Source organism: Mycteria americana, chromosome 2 (genome assembly GCF_035582795.1).
Source record: "Mycteria americana isolate JAX WOST 10 ecotype Jacksonville Zoo and Gardens chromosome 2, USCA_MyAme_1.0, whole genome shotgun sequence".
NCBI lineage: Eukaryota > Metazoa > Chordata > Aves > Ciconiiformes > Ciconiidae > Mycteria > Mycteria americana.
In genome coordinates, this window is record NC_134366.1 from 37,575,799 (window position 1) to 37,598,264 (window position 22,466).

The following is a 22,466-nucleotide window of genomic DNA, read 5'->3' on the forward strand; positions in this document are numbered from 1 at the left end:
TTTTTTTTTCTTGTATTTGGGGATTCTAAAAACGGGAGGGGGGGAGAATGTTTACTGCCAGAGGCAGGTGGAGAATCGCTTTGCATTTTCGCATTTTGTTTTTCTTTCGCTAGCTACCGTACTTTCCAACTCGTCTCCTTTATTTCTAGCTCGCTCCAGCAACCGAAGGCTGTCACTCGCCGCGGGCACGCAGGAAGCCCCCGGCACACAGGTGGGGCGCCCGGCCCCGCGGCCCCAGCGCTTGGCTGCCCGGCGGCGGGGTGCGGGGGTGTCCGCGTCCCCGTCCCGCGTCCCCGTCCCGCCCCCGCGCCGCCTCCCGCCCGGGGGAAGGGCCGGTGCGGCGGCGGGGGGGCTGTTCGCGGAGCGGGGCCGGGGCGGAGGGACGGGTTCGTGCCTGGCTGCGGGAGCCGGGGCGGCGGTCCGTCTTCCCCCCACGCACACGCACCCCACGAGGCGCGTCGGCTGCGGGGACAGCGGCGCTGCCGCCGGGCAGCCGTGGGTCGCCGCCCCCCCCCCGGGCCTCCCCGGGCTCCGCTGGCGGCCGGACCTGCCCCGGCGGGTGCCCGCCTCGCCGCTCGGCCCCGGGGAGAGCGGCGGCGCCCGGCGTTGCCCGCCCCGCCCGGGGAGCCGCCCCCCGCCCCGCCGCGGCAGGAGGATGGGGCGGCGCCGGCCCCGCGCGGAGGCGGCTGCCCCATGGAGGAGGTAAGGGCGGCGGCGGGACGGCCCCGCGGCCGGGGGAGGCGCGGGCTGTCCCGGCCGGGCTCCGGCTCTGCCCCGCCGCCTCGGCCGAGCGAGGGGGGGTGCGCCCCGGGGCGGGCGGGCGGTGCGGGGGTGTAGGTGGGGGCGAGCTGTGGGGACGCGAAGGGGGACGCTTTTCTGAGCCAGCCCCCCCCCCCTCAAAAAATGGAGTGGGGAGACCTCCAGCCGCCTGCGGGTGGTCGCAGCGCTGGCCTGTGCGCTCCCCGCCTCCCGCGCTGGCCTCCCGCCCCGCCGGGGGGTCACGGGCAGCGGGGAGCGAAAGCGAAGAAAGCGGCGCTTCGGTGCGGTGGAGTAACGCCGTGCAGCCTTGTGCCACGGGAGAAACTGCGGGTGGGTCCCCAAGCACCCGAGCGGGGTGAACCCTTCAGAGCTGCCCTGGGCAGGGCACACGCGTGGCCCCAGCGCCGCTCGTCCCCTGCAGGGCTGGGCTGCAGGGCCAGGACTGTCACTTCTGCTTGGCATTTCCTCCGGAATCGCCTCGGTTTTCTTCGTGCGGGCACACAGGCACTGTCACTTCTGCTTGGCATTTCCTCCGGAATCGCCTCGGTTTTCTTCGTGCGGGCACACAGGCAGCTCACGAACGTCCTGCGGCTGCAGAAATGCAGCTTCTCCGCAGTGCATCAGGATGAGGAGCAGAACTGCACCCCTCACCGTGGGGAAGGGCACGTGTATGTCGTAGTGCGGTAACCACACTTGTCAGGAACATTTCTTACATCTCGGGAGTATTGCTGTGCCAGGGCTAAACTCCAGCCTGGTTGTATCTGCCTCTATTATCAGCATGGCACCTTGAACCATACACTCAGGCCATAAGTACCCGATGGGGATGGCCCGTTTCCCCATTTCGGTCGCGCAGCGCGCAGGCCTTACGGCACTTCTGTCTGCGTGCACCCGCTCAGCCCCTCGTCCTGCGGAAGAGCTGTGCGCATCTGTAATTCGAAGATTAGCCGAGCCGTTCAGCTGCAGGGACTGCTTTTCTGAGTTAAGTCGCTAGTGGGCATAGAGTTTCATTTTTCCCAAGTAGTTTATGACCTGAGACTTTTGTGATACACTGTACGGATACAAAAGGTACAGTAATGCCAATATGATGATTTTGTGACTCAGATGTTCAGTACATTTTGAAATATCAAGGTGAACTACCAACATTTTTCAAGTTGGTTTTAAACCATTACTAAGAGCTGGTTCTTATTACGAATTAACGGACCAGCATCAACTAATAATTATTAAATTTCTCTTGCATGGTAGGTTTTATTTTTTCCTTCTTCCTTTTCTTTTTCTTCTTTTTTTTTTTTCCCCTATTTCCCCATGTGTTAGCTTGGTTATTTTTGTAAAGTAGTTGCAAAACTAGTTTCAACACCCTAACGGTAAGGGATCACTCCATTCTGTGGAGAGAGGATGATTCATTTCTTTGCTAAATGTAGGTCTGGGCCTCTCTCTTAAGTACGTTTTATTTAAGTGATAGAATGATTGGAGCAAGATAAGGCAGTATTAAGTTCTTGACCTAAAATGTAAATGGGCTTCTAAGTGAAAACCCCCATGTCTCTTATACCAGACTTCTTTTGAAGTGCATGACAGGTACAAAACACGAAACAGAGGAAAATGTTGATCTTTGTTTTAAAACTGACCTCTGTAGGTTTGAATAAGTCCACTTGTGCTGTCAAAATGTTATTGTAACAGTATAATGGATTTCAAAGTGGTTTAGCTGATTTATAGCCTTCATTTTGCCTTTTTGTTAAAATAGACCCAAGCTATTTTTAGCGTTTCTCTTATCCAGGCTAGATCAGGACGAGGAGTCTGTGTAAACAGATGAAAGTGATTGCTTTGTTCTGCTCGGTATTGTCGGATTGTGTGACATTCTGAAAAGTTAGCAGCTGGATTCTCCCACCCCTGGATTAATTTTATTCATTGGGCTTCAGTCCCTGCTGAGAAAGTTGCTGGCAACACAATGCGAGCTGTTGATCCTCGTCCTTAGAGAACTGGTATTTAAAACCACTCTGGAAGACAACTGCAGATGAAAAAGAAGATGAATTCAGTGGCTGAAGCATGCTGTTGGAGCATGCTAAACTGTATGGGGTTGCCTGGCCTATTTTTCTGTTCTGTGCTAAGCTGAGATGTAGTGTAGTGTTAGGACAGCCTGAGCACTTGGTTTTTGACAGTAAGTACAGCAAACAGGTTGGGTGCCTACATTTAGCTCGCTGCCCGACAGACTAGGATCAGCCCTAACCTTTGTATTCACTATGTTCCCAGCAAACTAGTTCATTCAGTCCCTTTCTGTAATTAAACATAAGTTTGCTGATGAAATGTAAACCCCACAATATTTTGTTGCCTTACTAATAAAAATAACAAAATACATTTCTTCTGAAATACACCTTTTAATGGAGAAAATAATCCTTTGATCTCAGGGTCTTGCTACCCGTTTTCTTAGATGGATGTGTGTAACAGGACCGGGGATAAAGTGTTTGTACTACAGGAGAGACTATGTTTAAAAAAGGTTTTTTTGTGCTGAATCCTATACATAATTCACTGTCCTGCATTAGCTACAGCAGGTCACAGCGGGTGGTTGGTAGAAGATGCGCCCATGTCTTTTAGGATATTAGTTTAATGCCTCTGTGCTGTTCTAATCTGGGTCAACTACAGAATCAAAGCCTGTAGGTTTGGTTCTCATGGATGTTTAGGATTGAGACTAAGGTACCAGTGTTCCTGCATGGGAACCATGAGTTACATCTTCAGAGAAAAAAAAAAACAACAAAAAAAGCAATAAACTTTTGCTTTGAATAGCCACGAAAACGCATCAGTTCATGCAAGGAAATGGAATCATTTCTATAGTAGTGAAAGGTCCTACCATTTGCAGAATACCCTGGACCAAGATTTTAGGCTCCAGTGGGCATGTTTGCTAAGGGAATGGATAAAAAGCATAAGAATGAACCTGGTCTTTTCTTTGGGGTGATTATTTCTCACGGTGCTTTTTCCCCAGGTACAACAGTGTTTGTGCACCACCTAGTCTTCCTCTTCACAGCTCGCTGAAAAAAAAGATTGCAATCTTGTGTTTTTAAGAAAGAATTTATAATGGGAGCACCACTTACTGCTTAAATGCTGACAGTATATTCAGCACCTATTTGAATGCCATGAATTGAGATGTGGTGTGGCTGTGTAAATTTTGAGGTTTTAAGCATAGAAAAAGCAACAAAAAATACAGAAAAAAAAAAAGTGCAGCTGGCGCTGGATATAGGTCTGATATTGGTGGGGAAAAGAGAGAAGCCGTCCTGCAGGCACTAACCTGGGATGCAGTCCGTGCCCCACTATGCCAAGTGAAGGCTGCATTTTCCGTAGGCTTCTCACTGTAAACCTGCCCCGACGACACTTCTAAAAGCTGTTACGTTGAACCACAAGTCCATATGCAAAATGAACGAGACCTGTTTTCCAAAGCACCTTAAAAACTCCGGGGGGGGGGGGGAAATGTGAGGCCTCAGTGCTGCAAGATGTGGCATCAGTCCTATGTATATGGTGATAGTATTTACAAATACATAGAAAGTCTCAAGAAGCTTGTAATACAAGTGTCTTAGCTGAAGATCTTGCAAGAGTTAAGAGCTGCCCTACTTGATTCAGTGGTTTTCTTTTCCCTTTCTCTCTGTGTATCGGTATTTCTACGTGTGTATGTATGTGTCTGTATATATATGTATACGTTTGAAGAAAGGGAGTATAAAAATTGGATGGGTTCTTTATCTTTCACGGAATGCACATGGAATTATTTAGGAATTATCATGGAATTATTTAGATTAACAGGAATGGACTACGTAGCTCTTCAGTTTTTTATCTGTGGCCTGAATCTTACAGTAAAAATGTTCTGACTTTCCAAATCATGTGAACCCCCAAGCACTGGTGCTGCCCACGCCAGCAGAAGAGGCAGTTCCTGAACGAGGGCAGCAGTTGCTGTGCTGGGTCACTGCACCGTACGTGGGACATGCCCCAGCTCGGGGTGGGACAGAGGAGGAAGGCTCTGCTCCCACCCGAACCAAGTAGGTTTGTTATATCTGGATGTGTTACTTTCTCTACAACAGATTTTGAAGCCCTTCCCAAGAGCTGAATTTCTGTGCTCGATTAAAGAACACCTGCTCTAATTAATAATTAACAGCATAACATTGCTGTTATGAATTACAAAAGTTAAGGAAGGAGATGCATAGTGGATAATTTGTATTGTTTGTACTATAGTCGCGATGTTCATGTTTAGAAAAGCCAGTTTGGGTCAGGTTATGTGAAACCTCATACAAGCACAGTTCTTTGAACACTGCTAGAAGCAGAGTTTCACAGTATTAAAGCACTGGATGGAATGAATCCATCCTGGACTTTGGGCACCATTTGAAGTATTTACACTGAGTGAGAATAGTTTGAGTTATGGAATTTTTTTTTCTTGGCAAGCGTCAAAAGTTTGTTAAAGCAAAGGTAAGTAGAAACCAGGTAGGTTTGTTTTCTGAAGGCTTTTCTCCAGTCTGTTTGAGAGCAATCTCACTGAAGCTGTGTGCTTAACTTACAGAACAGAATATTTTTTTTTTTTTCTTTTGAACTCATTGAGCACTAGGACATGGCAATATTGTTGTGGAGGGACATCTGCAAATAGGTAAATGGGCTGGGTCCCTGCTTGTGGATGGCTCCTACCCGTTAGTCAGAACTTACCTAGGTTTAATAAGAGGGTGTGTGAAGGACTGTGTGGTGTTTCAGAGAGAGGTGGGGTAAGAGAAGAAGCTCAAGCATTTGAGGTACATATTGTCTTGAAAGTCGGTGATTTTGATTTTTGTTACGGTGTGCTGCAGGAGGCACGAGGGTGTTGAAAAAGCCAAGTCAAACAAGACGGGTGTAGAGGGAGTCAGTGGCATAGGGCTGACCTACACCAGCATTTTCCTGCTCCCTGGAGAGCGGGAAGGTATTCCGGGTGTAGGATGTGCACGAGAAGTGTCCGTGAGAGGAGGTGAGGGGAATATCAGACAGAAAAGAAAGAATTAGTGTGTGGTAAATGTGGAAAATAGAAGAGGAATTACATACAGTGGCAGAGGGAAGGTGAAGATACTCAAATCCCAGAGGAGCTAAAATATCAGACTGGGGGTTTTAACAGCTCTCCCTATTCAGAGCTGTGAGTTGGCAGGCGTTTGGTGTTGCAATGAGGCTGGTAGCTTGAGAAAGGTGGGAGCTGGATACTGAGAAAGTATGTGCACTTGGGAAGGCTCAAAAGGAGGACATCGGGAACTGAGCTGTGGACAAAGTTTTATCAGAAAGGGTGGTCCCTGGATAGTTTTATGTTTATTCAGTAGAGACTACATCATACCAATGAGGATAGACTAGCAATTTAGCCTGGGTAAAGATTGAGAAAGAGAGAAGGAAAGAAGAGAGTCTCTTGGAGAACATTGATGTTGTGTAGTTCACTGACCACAATAGAAAGCATCTTGGGACAGCAGAGGCACAGAAAGAGCTCTTTCTTTTTTAATGTGCTCATTCTGAAAGAGTGACTGAATAAATTTAATAACCTTCATCAGACTTGTCACTGTCAGAAATGTTGCATTCTGTAGGCTGAAATTAGTTTGTGGTGCAAAACACCAGCACAGGACCAAATGGCTAGAGTGTAAAACTGTTTGGTTTATGTTTCAGAAGCAGTTTAAAAGGTTTGTTTTGAAGGGGATATCGAGCCATCTTTGACATGGAAACCAGTGTCTTAATTGAAATCAGTGACGATACTGTTTATGTCTTCAACTTGTACCCATATCTGCCTCCATTTAGGAGTAGGTTGGTGTTAATCCTGTGTATGTGCCAAACACGTAGAGCGCACAGAGTATGTCCGTGTTCTAACAGCTGACATAGCTGAGCCATGCTATGTAAAGCCCCAGCGCTTTTGTTTCCGAAATGCGTGTGTTTCGAGAGGTGCTGACAACTCACTGCAAGAAGCAGGCGTGCCTTTAACAGTGTGCGTTTGGTTGCAGCCCAGACAGCGTTATTCGGATTTGGAGTAGATGTGTCCTAGACCCCTGACGGGTGCCACATTTGGAGCCACAGTTATGCACCGCAGTTTGATTTACTCAATTGCATTGCTTAGCACAGTTTAGTGTGATTTTTAAGGCTAGCCGTATGTAACATAAAAGTTACTTCGATATTTGGTGTTTCCAACCGCCATTCCACCCTCCATGCTTTCTAAACCCTGGCTGCATTTCGAATAATAAAGTACTCTTCTGTTCCTATGTTTTCAGGATATTTTAGTGCTCATTATGAATATAGAGAAACAGCAAGAAACATTTTGCTTTTTAGCTGAGATTAAGTAGGTACCAATTGGTAAGATTAATTGTCATTGCATATTTAAAGTACACAGGCAAAGAGCAAGATCAGTAACCTTAGAGCTATATGAAAACAGTTATGCATCATTATATTTAATTATTAATTGTATTTAATCCTACAAAGTAGTAAAGTGGAACTACTGGTTATGTTACTAGAATCTGTATTTCTTTTGCCTGACTTGTACTGGTGTGAGACCATTTTCTGGAAACGTTACTGAATTATTCAAAACGTGGCAAAGATCACCAGGCCTGTGCCACGTCTTTCCAGCTAGCAGGAAGGAGAGGGCCAGTTCTACAGAGAAGTGCAGTTAATAAAGGAGAAGGGACGCAAGTTTGCAGAAAAGCTTCTCAAAGGTTAATGGCAGTAATGGAGCAATTTAAAGCTTGACAACTAAAACAAAGAAAATGTAGAGGAATTAGAAGATGGCATGGGAACAGGATACATGGGTAATCAGCACAACAGATTATGTCCTTTTGCAAATAATGGTGGTCATATATCTTTGCTCGGGCGCTGGGATATTTGTAGAGAGAACTCATGAGTCTGACCGCAGGGAAACAGCGTTGCGGGGCAGGTACTCCCTGCCTCTCGGTGCTGTCCGTACACCTCGGCAAACCGCTCGGCAAACCACCCTGTCTGCTCTGTTCCGCTGTGCCTCCAGAGATAGCTCAGATATTTCTGTGCACTCGTAGCCCTGACCTGTATAGTTTTAGCCCTGTTTGCCGACTGCACGCTGAGCAATAGCTGAAAACAGCTTGCTTATGCTTTCTGCTGCTCCTAGAGAGCGGTCTTGTTCACCCATCCAATGCATCGCAGTAGACCTATTCGTATTTTGGTATCTTTACAGGTTCTGCTCCCTACACGTTGTTTTACGGACAAAAAATATTATATGGGTGGGGGAAGCAAGGGGAGGAGATACGTGGAGGGATAGTTTGATGTATGGTGCACCTGATTTATGCTGAGATCAATACTCCAATGTACTTAATTGGAAACTGAGGGCTTTATTTTTAATGTAGTAAGAAAACCTGCCAGAGCAGGCAGCGTCCTTCCAATTAGATGTAGGCCAGGCCACCTGCAAAATCATACTTTCTCTCACCTTCGCATTGATTCTTGGACCACCATAAGTAGCAGATTTGACATAAATTACTATTTTTCATATTCCAAAGACTGACAAACTGAAGCTGATAGTTGACCTGCGGTAAGCTGTACCTTAGGGAAAGGGCAGCTGCACAGTTAGAGCCCAGCTCTTCAGCGTACAAGGCTGGTGGATAATTTGGTAAATCAGACTTAGTCTCAGATTGCGTTCTCTAGCCCAGATGAAACTAGTAAATGGCAGAAGAAAGATTAGAAAGTGACACACTTGGATTTTTTTTTTCCCGTGCATTTTTTAGTGTAAATCTGCCTTGTGCTTGCACAGAAATCCTTTCAAATGCAATTCGAAGGTTGTCATCAGGTAGGATTGCAGTTTACGGTTTATAAACAGCCTGCTGTGGGAGATGTGAACTTCCAAACCCTTCAGTGGTGTTGCGGATAGAGCGAGAGTGCACTTCACTTGCAAGAGAGAAGCAACAATATACTTCATTGATATAAAACAGTGAGTTAACAAAGTTCAATGCTAAATGCAACAGTGGTTTAACAAGATTTGATGGCAAGGTACGCTTGATTATTTACTGTGTAGAGGACAGGGTCAGACAAAACTGTCAGGGAGACCCTCCCGTTGAGTCATGAGGTTCAGAAAGGACCCCCTTGCTTTCTAAACTCCTTCTCAGAGAGGAGTCTAGGTGCGGCTAGATCCAGTCCTAGTCTCAGACTTGGTCAACGCTTTATGTCTAAAGGATTATCTATGTGCAATCAATCCTTTATATCACTTTGCAAAGATTTCAAAGTTTAGCATGCTGTTAGTCACTTACTGAGGATCTGTTGCGGCAAGGAATCCCTCAGCCTCGAGGAGTAACCTTGAGAGGCGTCCCTGCTCAAGGGGAGATCCTGGCGTGCAGCCCGCTGCCGTGCAGGAGAGCTCAACGGGCCCTCGCCTGTCCACTATTTATAGAGTAAGATGATTGACTTATGGTCATATTTGCATACCAGCAAGACATCTGGGCTACTGGTCCAGACAGCCCGTGGCTATTCTGTTGTCATCCGTCCCCAAAGTCCAGCATAATCTGGATGCCGCCATCATGATCCCCACTCGTGGTTATTGCTTACGTGGGAGGGCAGGGGGAACACACCGCCACCAGTGGAAGAAGTGGAAAGGGTGCTGCAATAAATGGGTTTAGTGGTAATAGCAAGTCTCCTGCAATCAGCAAGAATCAGTCATCTTCTCTGTACAGAGACCACCCACATGTGGTCCTGATCTAGCTCTCGGGCTAGATCAGGTGGTAGTACTGTTATCCCACACGTGTGAGGTCGTTTACCCGGTGTGCGAGACGCCCATATACGCACAGGGCAGAGGTATTTTATTTCATGTCTGCGCAGAGGTGGGTGCTAGGTGGTAGCTCCACAAAGCTAGCACAAAGTTCGGTCATACAGGTGCAGTCTTTATACAGTCTAGTTATGCATATGCATAAGTAATTACACCAAGCAGTTTTCTATTGGTCTACATTTCTCTTATTTCAACTTAAAGCTGCAGTGCTACTTTAATATTCTGTGCACGCCCAAAGGTGAGGGGTCTCTGCTTGGGCCGGGGTCTCCAGCTCGAGGGGTGTGACTTTTAGTATTATAATGAGGATAGTTCGCGTGAGGGTGCTTCTTATCACACTTCTACTCGTTGTTTCAGATGGTTCCCAAAACATCTTAATTAGCTTACACATTTCTCCAGGATGTGCTTCTCTCCCAAGGACAGTAACTCTTGTTTAGACGTTCCGCTTTCCAGCCTGAATCCCCCTTATCAGCTTTACGTAAGCCTTGGCCTTCCACCAGCTCCTCTTCGACTACGCTGTTAGACTACATTACTATAATTCAATCACTGTTTCTTCTGCTGCCATGAATGCAAAATAAGGAACAGGACAGAAACACAAGGTGTGGCAGTGCAGTACTAAGTAGCATTTACACTGAATCCCTTTTGTCATTAGATGTATATTCAGACTGCAAAATTAAGCTATCTTTAAAGAAATGCCTTATTCAAAAACATGATGTGGCTGTTTCTGGGGGAGGCACCCCTCCTATTCTCCCCATAGTAGTAGCCCAGCAATCAATCCCAAGTGATGCACGGGCATGGAAAGAAGCATTCAGCTGTGGAGTGGTATTTTCCAGCTGTGCTTCATCATTGGGAAAGACTAACAAGCTGGAGGGAAGTGTAAAGATTTACTCAGAGGGTAAATCTTTAACAGCATAATCCAAGGGATTTTTGTTAAAAGCCAAAATGGAGAAATTAAGGGGAAAAGGTTCTGGCTGTGTTACATGATTTCCATATAGAATGTTTCACTGAAATGATCCCGTACATGCACTACATCTGTACCACCACTGTTGTGAAAAGCTGGTTACAGGGCCATGCCCCTTCAGAAACTGCCCCGGTAGTGGTGAAAACAGGTTTTTTTAAACAGTTAGATGATTTATTGCAGCAGTGTGAGCAGGCATGGGTATATTTTAATATCACCTTCTGAAGGAATAAATGGTCGTAGTAAGACTAATCTCCAGAGCCACACAGTTGTCACGAATGGAGTGAGAACACGCTTCACTTGTAAGAGGGAAGTAAAAATATAGTTTATTGATACAGAATAGGGAGTTAACAAAGTTCAATGCGTCAGTGTTTTAACAAGATTCAATGGCAAGGTATGCTTGATTATTTACTGCAGAGAGGACAGGGTCAGACAAAACTGTCAGGGAGACCCTCCCGTTGAGTCATGAGGTTCGGAAAAGATCCCCTTGCTTTCTAAACTCCTTCTCAGAGAGGAGTCTAGGTGCAGCTAGATCCAGTCCTAGTCCCAAACTTGGTCAACGGTTTATGTCTAAAGGGTTATATGTGCGCAATCAATCCTTTATATCTCTTAGCTAAGATTTCAAAGTTTAGCATGCTATTAGTCACTTACCAAGGATCTGTTGTGGCAAGGAATCTCTCAGCCTCGAGGAGTAACCTTGAGAGGCGTCCCTGCTCAAGGGGAGATCCTGGCGTGCAGCCCGCTGCCGTGCAGGAGAGCTCAAAGGGCTCTTGGGCTGCTCACTATTTATGGGGATAAGATGATTGACCCATAGTCATATTTGCACGCCGACCACAGATTTTAGTTTCTTCTGTGGGCGAATTGCACAATAGCCCTAGGCTATTGTGTTGTTATCTGTCTCCTGAATCCACTTTGAGCCGATGCAGCCATCATGACCAGATGCATCCATTACAGTCGCCACTGGTGGTTATCACCTGAGCAGGGTTGCAGGAGATGAAGGTCGGGGCGGGGGGAGCACACCGTCACAGCAGTGCAGCATTATTAAACTGATTCAGTAGAGATGATACGCTCCCTTTGGTGAACTAGAGTGAATGGTCATGATTGCAAACGTGAGGTCCTGCCTGCCTCCCGTCCCCGCTGGCACCTCCGTTCACATCAGCAGGAGCTTTGTGCGAAGGTCAGGGGGAGACTCTGATCTCTGTGCTGCTGTTAACCCAGAGGGTGGTTAGGACAAAATGGCATGTGATCCTGTAGTGCAGTTGGTGGCTCTCAGCCTGGAAACTAAGGGTACCAAGACACTGCCTATATCTTAGCAGAGAAAATAGTCAAAGACATTATTATTTCTTAAAAGATAAATACAAATCAATGCAGACTCCAGATGAATCCTAAAATTAATGGTCAGAAGTATTCCCCATCTCCTTAGTGGTCAACAGCTCTATATATCGATAGAAAAGACCTAAAAATTCAGTTGTCTTTGACATCCTGGGGAAACTGAAGCCATGACAGCCTTCACAAATTTCTGTGAGCTTCGGGAGCATTTAGTTTCTCTTCAGGAAGAAGCCGTCCTGTTAGGCACAGCAGAAATTCATCTGTCCTCACGATGGTGCTGGGAAGGACCATCTCCATCCTAGACTTCAGCGGACTGGCATCGTCTGCAGGCAGATTTCCACCATAAGCAAGTTGAACTGTGAGGGTTTCCAGTGATCTGCAGGGGACACCGTGGGCTCTTCACAAAGTTCCTGCAAGCTTTTCTTTTCCCTGGCAGTAGAATAGGTTTGTACCCCTGGTAATTTTAATAGGAACCATCGAGTTGTCACCCATGTACTTTCTGTATTCAAAACCTGTGCTTATAGGTGTTTTTCGAGGCATCTCTTTATAGTTATTACATTTCTAACTGTTTCCTGCATTTGCCTCTTTGTCAGCTGGTAGAGTAATGAATTTGCTGTGTTATTGAGGAGCCGAATACTCTGCCTTAGCAGCAGCAGATTCCCAGGCCACTCAGCTCAAGAGGAGCTGCTTAAGGTCTTTAATAGCGATTGTCCTTGACTTCTTATCTGCTTTTGATGATGATGAATGTTATTAATTAGGATGATAATAGATCATATTCATGGGACAGTTTGGTTGTTTGTAAAATTAAAGACTAGCCCTGATCTTGCAAACATGTAATTATGGGACTAACTTCATGCCTGTGAGTAGCAACGTGGAACTCATTTAAGTGTTTGCAAGTAGCTAGTTACCGTGTACTCAGTGTCCCGTACACTAAATTCCTGCTCTTGCTGTTTCACTACATAGAAGAAAACTGTATTTTTGTTTGTGCGTTCAGAAAAGTAAATTTGTTTTCTCATATTTGGCAATAATAAGTCATCTGGTCATTTCCAACTGCAGCTGACAAAGAAGACAGACTATATTGGAATATGATTTTTAATAGCTAGAAACTGTGTTGGTCATCATTGAAGGAAAGTACCTCTTACATCAGATAAGTGCCCTGTATGTCTATTTGTTGTTACAAATGACTGTTTATAAAATTAAAGTTCCCTTCCAATCCTTGAAAAGAAAGTACAGAAAAATGGAAAGCCAACAAATAAAAGAAGCTTAAAATAAAATTCATTTTCCTAATTTTTAAAAATAAATTTTAATAGAATGAATAAAAATGAAATTAGTTTACTTTATTTTCAAATTATATTTAATTTTACTTGACTCCTATTTTTAAACCTTCTTACATTTAATTTTTAATGTGTTTTGCATGAAGCAATAATTTAAAAAAATTTCTTACATATCTTGATGACTATTACAACTGCAGTTTTTATAGTTTATGCTTTCATATAAAACCTGTAAAGTAAATTTGTTGTGATTTTTAAAACAGAACACTAACTCGTTACATTTGCTGCTGTTGAGAGCTTGTCTTTTCTGCTCCCGCCATAGCATTTTGCTGGGGATATATGGAACTAATGCAGTGGGGCCACTTGGTCTTCTGGCTGCCATTCCACCGAGTTTCACATTTTAATAACTCAGACTTGCCCTATAAAAGCTAAAAGACAAAAATTTTTTAAAATATAAATATGCAAAGTCCTTAGCAGTGATTCCTTCTTACCCTAGCAATACCCCAGCCCTATAATAAAAATTTAAAAAGTCTGCTGATATGACTATAGCTAAAAGATAACTTGAAAAATGCTTCTGAGATGACTAAATCAGAACAATTTCATTGCTGGAGATTAAAAAAACCCCATCATTTGGATAAATGAGAACTGGGTAATGACTACATGGAAGTGATGGGGAAACAGAGCTGCTATTACAATGCAATGTTAATGTGATTGTTTTCCTGAGAGAAAAAGTGAGGGATTTTGCTAACTGGCCATGTATAATTGCCTATTTTAAGATTCCGTCACTGAGTATATATCTGGCTTGGACATGTTGTTGTGAAATGACATCCAAAAGACACTGATAGCCCAAACTTTCCATGAAATCGCATCATCATGTGCCTGTTTTGGAGTAATTTGTTTCCAGTGTGTTGAATGTCCATTTCTACTGCAGATGGGTTCAGTGCCTGGGCACCGGAGGAGGAGGTGGTGTCTGCACTCCTGAACTGATGTTGGTCTCATTCTGCCCCCAAAGTCTACATAGAGTCAGTTCATCCACATGAATGAACTGTTCAATGTATGTTTTATTTGAAATGCTATAGCTGTAAAAAAAAAAAAAAAAAAAAAAGGAAAAAAATGCATTTTAAAGCTTAATTTTGAGAGCTTGTTGCTTACTTAATAGAACTGTTTTATTTGTGTCTTCAGGATGTTGACCTGAAAGCATGTCAGGAAGCCTTGGATGACTGCTGTCCACACCCAGGAGATGATCAGCTGGAACTGCAAGAGAAGGAGGAGGAGGAAGACATAAATCAAGTAAATGATGAAAAAGATGGAAGAAGGGAAAACTGTGAAGAGGAAGTGAGGGAGGTTACAGGTTTTATCAATGAGTTAAAGAGTAGTGAAAGAAACGGAGTGAATGGTTTTGAAAGGAATATTTGATTTCCTCTTTTCATTTGGAGTGTCCTTTGCAAGGGCAGGAATGGAACAGCGACTTCAGATGATACTTTGTGAATGATGTCCTTGTACACCTTCCTGAAAATTGCCCCCCACCAGTATAGTTTATGTAGTTGAAATGTTCTAAAGTTTACAGAAATCACTTGCAACTAACCATTTTTCAATTTGGTTTTATTTTCTCCGTCTTGAAGGTGTTGTGTTTGTTGGCAAGGATTTTTTTTGGCCTACAAACACTCGAGACGTGGACGCTAAATTATACTGCTTTCACCATTTATGTGAAGCTTGATGCTCAGATGTAGAATTACATTTGGGAAACTGGATTGTTCAGATCTTAACATGTGTATTGTAACTAGAAGGCAGAGAAATCATCTTAATGATGTTAAACCCAAACAGGTGCACTTTGGGTTTTGCTCTCTCTGAGAACTACCATGAAAAGAACATTCATTCTTCTTGAGACCTTGTGTGAGAGCTGAGAAAATCAGATCCAGTTTTCTTGCCAGCCCCTCTGTTCACCACTGCCCTGGCAGCTAGGCTTTGAAAAAATAATTGATTTTTGCACAGTGGTGGGTAGGTGCAGCCTCAGAGGAGGAAAGTCCAGTTCTGCTGTTGTGGAGCAGAGTGGGACGCTCTTGCCGTGGAGTTATTCTGCTTGTTCTAGCAACGTGACATCTCCCATCAGGATGAAGACTTGATGGCAGGGTCAGCTGCAGTGTTTCACAGAGCTGTGCTCTGTTTCCTCTCGGACTTTGATTTTTACCTCCTTTTATATAAAATAACTGTGCTTTACAAAGCGTTTCTGTTTCTTCTGTCACAGAGCAACTGCAACCATGTAGATTCCCTTCTTTCCTTAGAGGGCTATTTACAGCTTCTGTCATCGCAGACGGAAAACATGCTAGAGGTAAATGGGAAAACACATGTATTGCTAATAGATTGGGATACAGTCAGTGATCGTTGGATAATGACTTACTCTGTTTTGTCTAATTAAAAAGTGAATATATCAGCAAATCAGTGCAGTAAAACTTACCTGAAGATGTTAAAGACGCTAGTATCCACCTTTTACAGCAGCTGATATTGGCTCTACTTGAAAAATTTTCCCCAGTTATTTGTCTGGGATTTGAAAACTGCAAAGTCCTGTCTTCTCTGTCACCTGGTGTTCAAAGTTGGATGGAGCCACTGGACAACTTAGTTCAACTAATAATTCTCTTTCTGAAACCTAATGCCAATTCGTATTTATACAGCAGCTCTTGGTGTGTTTTCTCTAGAACAACACTGAGTTATTATAGTGCTCTAGCAGCTATTAAGCATTTGCAGCCAAAGATTAGAGTTGCCATTAATATTGGGTCAAGTGCTTACAGGGGTCTACCCTCAAGAAGAACAGACCCATCTTCGCTGCAAATCAGGTCAGTCAGCATTAGCGGCAAAACCATTTTGTTTTCTTTTTTTATCTTCTGGGCTTCTGATACTATTGTTTACTTTCTGGGTGCCCATCTTCACAAAAAACCAGTTGTTACCTTAACTGGAGTCTTCCTTCTCTCCCACAGCTCATAGCTGCAATCGTTAACCATGAAGCTACTCCCTACATTCCTTTTTTGCAATACTCCAAGGGCATCTTACATATGCTTCCCATTAGTGTTTTCCATATAACTTCATGTTTATATCTGGAGCACCTAGTTTTGGGAATCTCTAGGTTGGATAGTGCCTCCCAGCCCATAAATTAGCCTCCTCCTCTGTTCAGCTTTGGTAATGGATTCCACACTAACAAGGTCCAGAAGTTCATCAGTTTAGTTTTCTCTGTTCTTTTCATAATTTGAAAGCAATTTGGCTGTAGCCTTTATGTAGCTATAACAATACACGGTTGCATATTTTATTTAAGGCTATTAATGCACTGCCATCTTGTGACAATCTGTCTGTTGAAAATGGATTGCTTGTTTTTTCCAGGTGCCAAGTCTTTACAGTGTGAGGGATTTTTTTTAATAGTTAACTTGCTAAGAATATTTCTTTTCAAGGGATTAATTGAAAATACCAGCTCGCTCTCTCAGACTACAGATGGTCTAGTACAAGGTAACTCCCTAGGAGAAATAAGCAAGACTTTCTTCTGTCACCTGAGCTCCCAGTGAGCATAGTAGAGAACTTAAGACGTTCTGGTCTTTATGGTCCGTCATTCCTTCCCTGTGAAAAGTGCTTTTTACATTGTTTGTTCAATGAACTGCAGTCAGAAAAGTCCTTTCCTGCATCACAGTAGGGATGCTCAGCTATGGAGGAATTGTATCATACGCTTCCTACTTGATGTATTTAGATTCTCGGTTTCGTATCGATGTATTTTATGACTACTCTACTTGTCAGCAAGTGCCCTGACATAATCTTGCACAGTGGCTTTGTACTTCTAGGACCAAGCAACTATAACCCAGGCCCACAAAAGGTGGGCCTTAATGCTACTGCAGCACTTGTTTATCGTCTGGACTTCAGGGCTGAGGGATCATACAGCAGCTTTATTTTTGTAAAGAAAAACTGAGTAGTAATTTAAAGTCAAAAGACATCCACAGAAGGTGTGATCTGGGGGGGATGTTTCCTCCAAACTGATTAGTAAAGGAGTCGAGTTGAAATCTGAACACAATAGACCTCAGTTAAGAAGGAGCTAAGCCAAATGTAGCAGCTCACAGCCCCCAAAGCTTTATAAACCATGAAAGAAAAGCAGTGAGAATGTGCCAGCATGACCGTTCCTGTCCTCTTCCCCTCTTTTTTTACACCACTGTTCTCACTAATTGAGTCCTGCCAGTGAGCTAGTTACCTTCTTTACAAGGTTAATTTTCTAACAGTTTAGCACCTTGAACCAGCTCACCCTGGAATCAGATGATCATCACAACCACTACCAGGGAAGGGGCAGGACCACCTCTCCTAGAAGGACCTTTTCTTAGACCAGATCAGATGAACACGTAAGGCTGTAATTTGATGTACACTTAGCAACAGTCCCATTTCCACCTCTTAACATTCATCGGTCCCACACTGTCCTTCACGAGTTGTCCCCCTCCCATCCCTCCAGTCACTTTTCTTCTGCACCCTTCCCACTTCCTCTTGCCATATGCCAACGCAGGTTATGCTGTGTACAAATGGGAAACAGTATTCAGGATAGCTAGAAGAAGAGTTCAACATACAAAATCTTCACTTGAATAGATTCAAATAGTGGAATATTAAAAAAAAAATTATCACAACTGTGTAGGTGAGGAATGTAGAGACATTCATTTTATAAAAGATCCCATTTTTCCCCCCCATCATCTTTTAGGTGAGTTTACTGGAAGATATACAAGTTACTACTTCTAGTAGAGGCCGAGACCCATCATCCTCACACCACAATATAAGTTTGACCCAGACACTTTGCCACTGTTTCAGTCCTCATGATGCCACGCTACTAAGAACAGACTACCCCACTCAATCAAATGCAGAAACAAGACATTTACAAAGGCAAGAGGCTTTTCCTCAGTCAAGCTCTAATACCACAAATCCAGAATCGCTACTTCATGGGTCAAATTTGACAGGGCTGTTTTCAGCTGCTGACATTAGAAACCTAATGGCCCATGATGATAATTTTGATGAAATTAAACTCATGTCTTTGGCTTTGGAGGAAGGCTTTGATCCTATAGAAGTTTCTCAGCTCTTTGAAGAACCTGACTCAAATTTGGGACTGCTTTTGAATTCAAGTCACAGCACCACTTCTTACTCAGTCTGCAGTGAAGGTGCTGTTGGGTACAGCAGTGATGATAAATCTGTTTCTTCGCATGGCTTAGGAGCTGTTGGTGGCCATAGCCAAGAACACAGTAAATATGGCCATGTGGAATATCCAGGTGATTCAGAGTGTACTAGAGAAGCCACACTTGAGCAGTTTCTTCATAACCACACGTATAATCAGCTGCCAAGTCAAGCAGCATCCACTCTGGAGCATCAGCAGCAGATGTGGATGGAGAAGCCAAACGAGAGGTGCCATAATTCTACTGATACAAACCTTAGCAGCGATGAACGTCATGCAAAAGCTCTGAGAATACCATTTTTGGTAGATGAAATTGTGAGCATGCCTGTCGACTCTTTCAACACCATGCTAGTGAAGAACCATCTGACAGATACTCAGGTATCACTTCTACGTGACATCAGACGAAGAGGAAAAAACAAAGTTGCTGCCCAAAATTGTCGTAAACGTAAACTGAATGCAATTCTTAACTTGGAAGAAGATGTATGTAATCTTCAAACGCAAAAGGAAAGCCTTAAAAAGGAGCACGCTCAGTGTAGCAGATCAATCAGCCAGATGAAGCAAAAGTTAAACAACTTGTACCGTGACATTTTCAGTAGATTGAGGGATGACCAGGGTAGACCTGTTAACCCCTGCCAATATGTCATTCATTGCAGTAGCGATGGCAGGGTTTTCATCATACCCAAACACTTGGTCAAATCAGAACAGAAACAAGATAACGAAAAAGAGCAGAGACAAAAATAAGGTGGCTGAAGATCACTTAGGTTTTATTTGTCCTGAAAGAACAATAAGGATATTTGCATGAAGACTGGAGGTCAGTGATTACAGTAGTACAAACAGAAAAGACTACATTTGAGGAGAAAGACTCTGGCAAAGACTCTGTTCAAGGCTCTGGCAAACCCAGCCGACTGTGATCTGTTAGAAAGTCTACTAGCTGAGGCTTCTGAATGAGGAAATCTGTTCAGTTTTAGTTAGAATTAAAGGAGCTAGGCCATTAGTGTAAGTGTAGTTATATAGGCCTGTGTAAAACTAGGAATTTAGCTTCTGGTGACGGGGGAGAACATCAGCAGGGGAAAAAAGCAAGCTTTAGATCAAAGTTACACATGGAAGAAAAATGTGTTTTAGTCTTGAGTACTTGATTCTTCACACGCAAAGTGACCTTATTTTATTATTCTTTTTTAGCACTGAAAGAAAAATTGTAGTTCATCTTCACCTTAAATTCACCGTGGATTTATGTATTCCAAAGAGATACTCTCTGCTTTGCATTTGTTCAAAACTGTTCTGCTTTTCCTAGTTTTCCTTTGAGGAGAGAGGCCCAGGACACTATTGCATTTTTCCTCACTACTTTCACCATCATAGCTCCCAGCAAACATAACGTACCAATTAATTTTACGACTCAAATGGTCAATCTGCAAATAGATTCTGAAAAATAATTAGTATCTGATTCAGTATTGTCTTACCGTCATCCTCTGCAACTGAATCATTCTCAACTTTCTTCCAGGAAAATGAGTTTAGCTTTTTAAAGCTGGTATTTTTTAAGTATCTTCAATGTTATGGTTTAATTTTTTTTTTTTAGACTTTCCCCAAATCTTTAAAGTAAATTAAATGGAACCAAACTACTATTCATCTGTACTTGTGATAATGAGGTTACACTCTGATAGCGGCTTTAAATGAAGAGACGAGCTTTTGGTTTTGATATTTATTTATTTATTTGTGCTATGAAAAAGACGACATTTTATTCACTCACATGCTTATTCACAACAGCTTATCCTTTTCTATTTTACAACCTGAAAAGGGTCTGCCAAAAAGATGGCCTAAAAAGCATGTAATGAATGATAAGGAAGGAATGTTAAGAGGCGTACTAGTTTGTAATGTATTAAAATAATTACTAATATTAACAACTAGATAGGAACAAATACTTTTTATATCTTTTACAAACAAACCCCATAAAACTGGTATTAAAAAAATTCTCATTGGTCATGGCATGATGACAACATAGCAACTTTATGGTCGGGTATGTTAAAAAAAGCACTTGCACCAGACACATAAAAACTACACGTACATGCAATACAAGTTTAAATGCCAAATTGTATCTTTTGAAGAAATAAACTATGCCATTAGCATGTAAATCATGTTGTTTGTTTGCACTTGTGTTTGTAGTAACTGGTAGCATCAAGTGGCATTTTCTAAAAAGGGAGCACTGCCTCAGAATGCAAAATATACTGAATTATCGCTAATGAAATCAGCCAGTTCAAACAATTTGCTCTGCATTTTATATTAAAAATTTCTTTAAATAAATGCGTGCGTCTGTTCTTTTATTTATCAGTTTCGCCACAGCCTCAAATTGATAGGGTAAATTCATAGTGGAAACTTTCATTAGTGAGGCCCTGAAATTTCTTGCTGTTGGTTAAACATCAGTGAGAAGTGTATCTATCCTAACTGGTACTCTCAAGGAATTTATTTAATTACTAGTTCATGAACTTCAACCAAAACATGCAACAGGTAACAGATACATACGATGAATTGTGAACTTTATTTCTAGTTCCAGGAAAAAAAAAAATAGTACATTTGAGTCAGCATGATTGTCATCTTTTAATTAAATGATATAATAAGCATTTTAAAGTCTATGTATGTAGCCTTTGCAGGACCAGGTCTTCAAGTCTACTTCATGGCCCACGTGCACAAATTCTGACAGATATTAGATTAGGCCCATAACTGATAAAACCAGAAACACAAGTATTTCTGGTTTAGGGCCTCACAAGCAAGTTTCTATCGTCCTATGAGGGAAGGGGGGGGGAGGCTAAACCTTGTGATGCCTGCTCCTTCCGCAGCAGTAGAGTGAGCTCTGCAGATTTGTGTAAAGCCAGCTACTAATGAAGTAAAGCATATGCCCAACTGGGTAACAGTTACATGGTTAAATTTTGGCACATGCTGCAAATAAGGAAGCATGTTGGGACTCTTTCAGAGAGCAATCGTAATAGAAAGCAGCATACTCCAGGTGACCCATATCAAGTGAAGACACCAGCCCCAACTGCATTTCCCCAACCCCATTCCATTACCTGTAAATTTGCAGATTGGAAAGTATCATGAACTGCTCTCAGCTCATTCCACTCTCATTATTGTTCAACAACTGTATTTCTCCAAGAAGTTTACGTATGAATCTCAATTTCTGAGAACTGAACTAGCAACTATACCCCTCCAAAACCTCTCAGGTGAATTAATTTTGGATGGACTGTGAGTTAGAACAGTGCTGATGACACAGACACTGAGCATTAGGTCTGGATGTACTACATATTTTTCTCAAAACCTTCAGCTACTTTTCTGTGGCTAAAGACAAAACTGTAGACAGAATTCAGAACAATGTCCCATTTTTTCAATTTTAGTAGACCGCCATTAAGTTTCATCTACAAACTGTTGATACTTTTTGAAGTGTCTTCCCTTTCTGTGACTAGCCTAAGCTTTCCTACCACAACAAAGGGTTCCTGAAGCTACTTTTAATATGCTTCATGCAATGGCCTTAGACTGTATTTTCAACCTATAGACAAAAAGGAGACGCTATGCAGGAGTCAAGAAGCTATTCAGGAAAACTGCTTTGTTAAAGAAAACTTTTAACTGAAGTGGTTGTAAAAGGCGGGAAAGGCCTTGGCTTTCTTATTGATAGATCATAACTTTAAAGAAACCAAACCCCATAGCATACAAATCAGGAACTACGCTGTGTAAAAAGACACAACGTGGTATCAAACTTCCTCTGGAGCCAGGAATCTAGTGAAAAAGCTATTAGGGCTGCATTGTACCTTACTGAATACTAACATGGAGAAAAGCATCTCGCTGAAGTAGGAACAATGAAAACACTTCAAGACTTGTTATACGGCTAGCTACTGCTAGGAAGCTGCAAAGCCGAGGATTGTAGATTTAGCTGTTGATACAGCAACAAAAAATGCAAAAACCAACATGGGAGTTCTCATTAAAATAGTTCCCATGGTAAAGCTATTAAGCAGTCCATAACATTTGAGTGGTAAACTGCGTTTTTGTTACATTAATAATGAAAAGTAAGAGGTTATCTGCAAGAGGTCAGAAGGGTCAGATTGAGTATAGAGAGAAACACTGGGTGGTGGGGAAATCACAAAGCACACAGATTATCTTCCCCATTATTGCTGGAGGCAACGCGCACAGGCACCATGGAACAGCATTAGCCGCTAGCTGCTCTCGCATCCATACCTTTTGTAGAGAAGCATCCATTAGAAACAAACA

At 43.0% G+C, this 22,466-nt stretch overlaps 1 protein-coding gene across 1 annotated transcript; it reads left to right on the forward strand.

Moving 5' to 3' along the window:
- Nucleotides 1–314: 314 nt before the first annotated feature.
- NFE2L3 (NFE2 like bZIP transcription factor 3) lies at nucleotides 315–20,509 on the forward strand. The gene is made up of 4 exons (XM_075493014.1): nucleotides 315–702; nucleotides 14,228–14,335; nucleotides 15,291–15,374; nucleotides 17,757–20,509. The coding sequence occupies exons 1-4, from the start codon at nucleotides 694–696 to the stop codon at nucleotides 18,957–18,959; spliced, it is 1,404 nt and encodes a 467-aa protein (XP_075349129.1). The 5' UTR covers nucleotides 315–693; the 3' UTR covers nucleotides 18,960–20,509.
- Nucleotides 20,510–22,466: the final 1,957 nt, after the last annotated feature.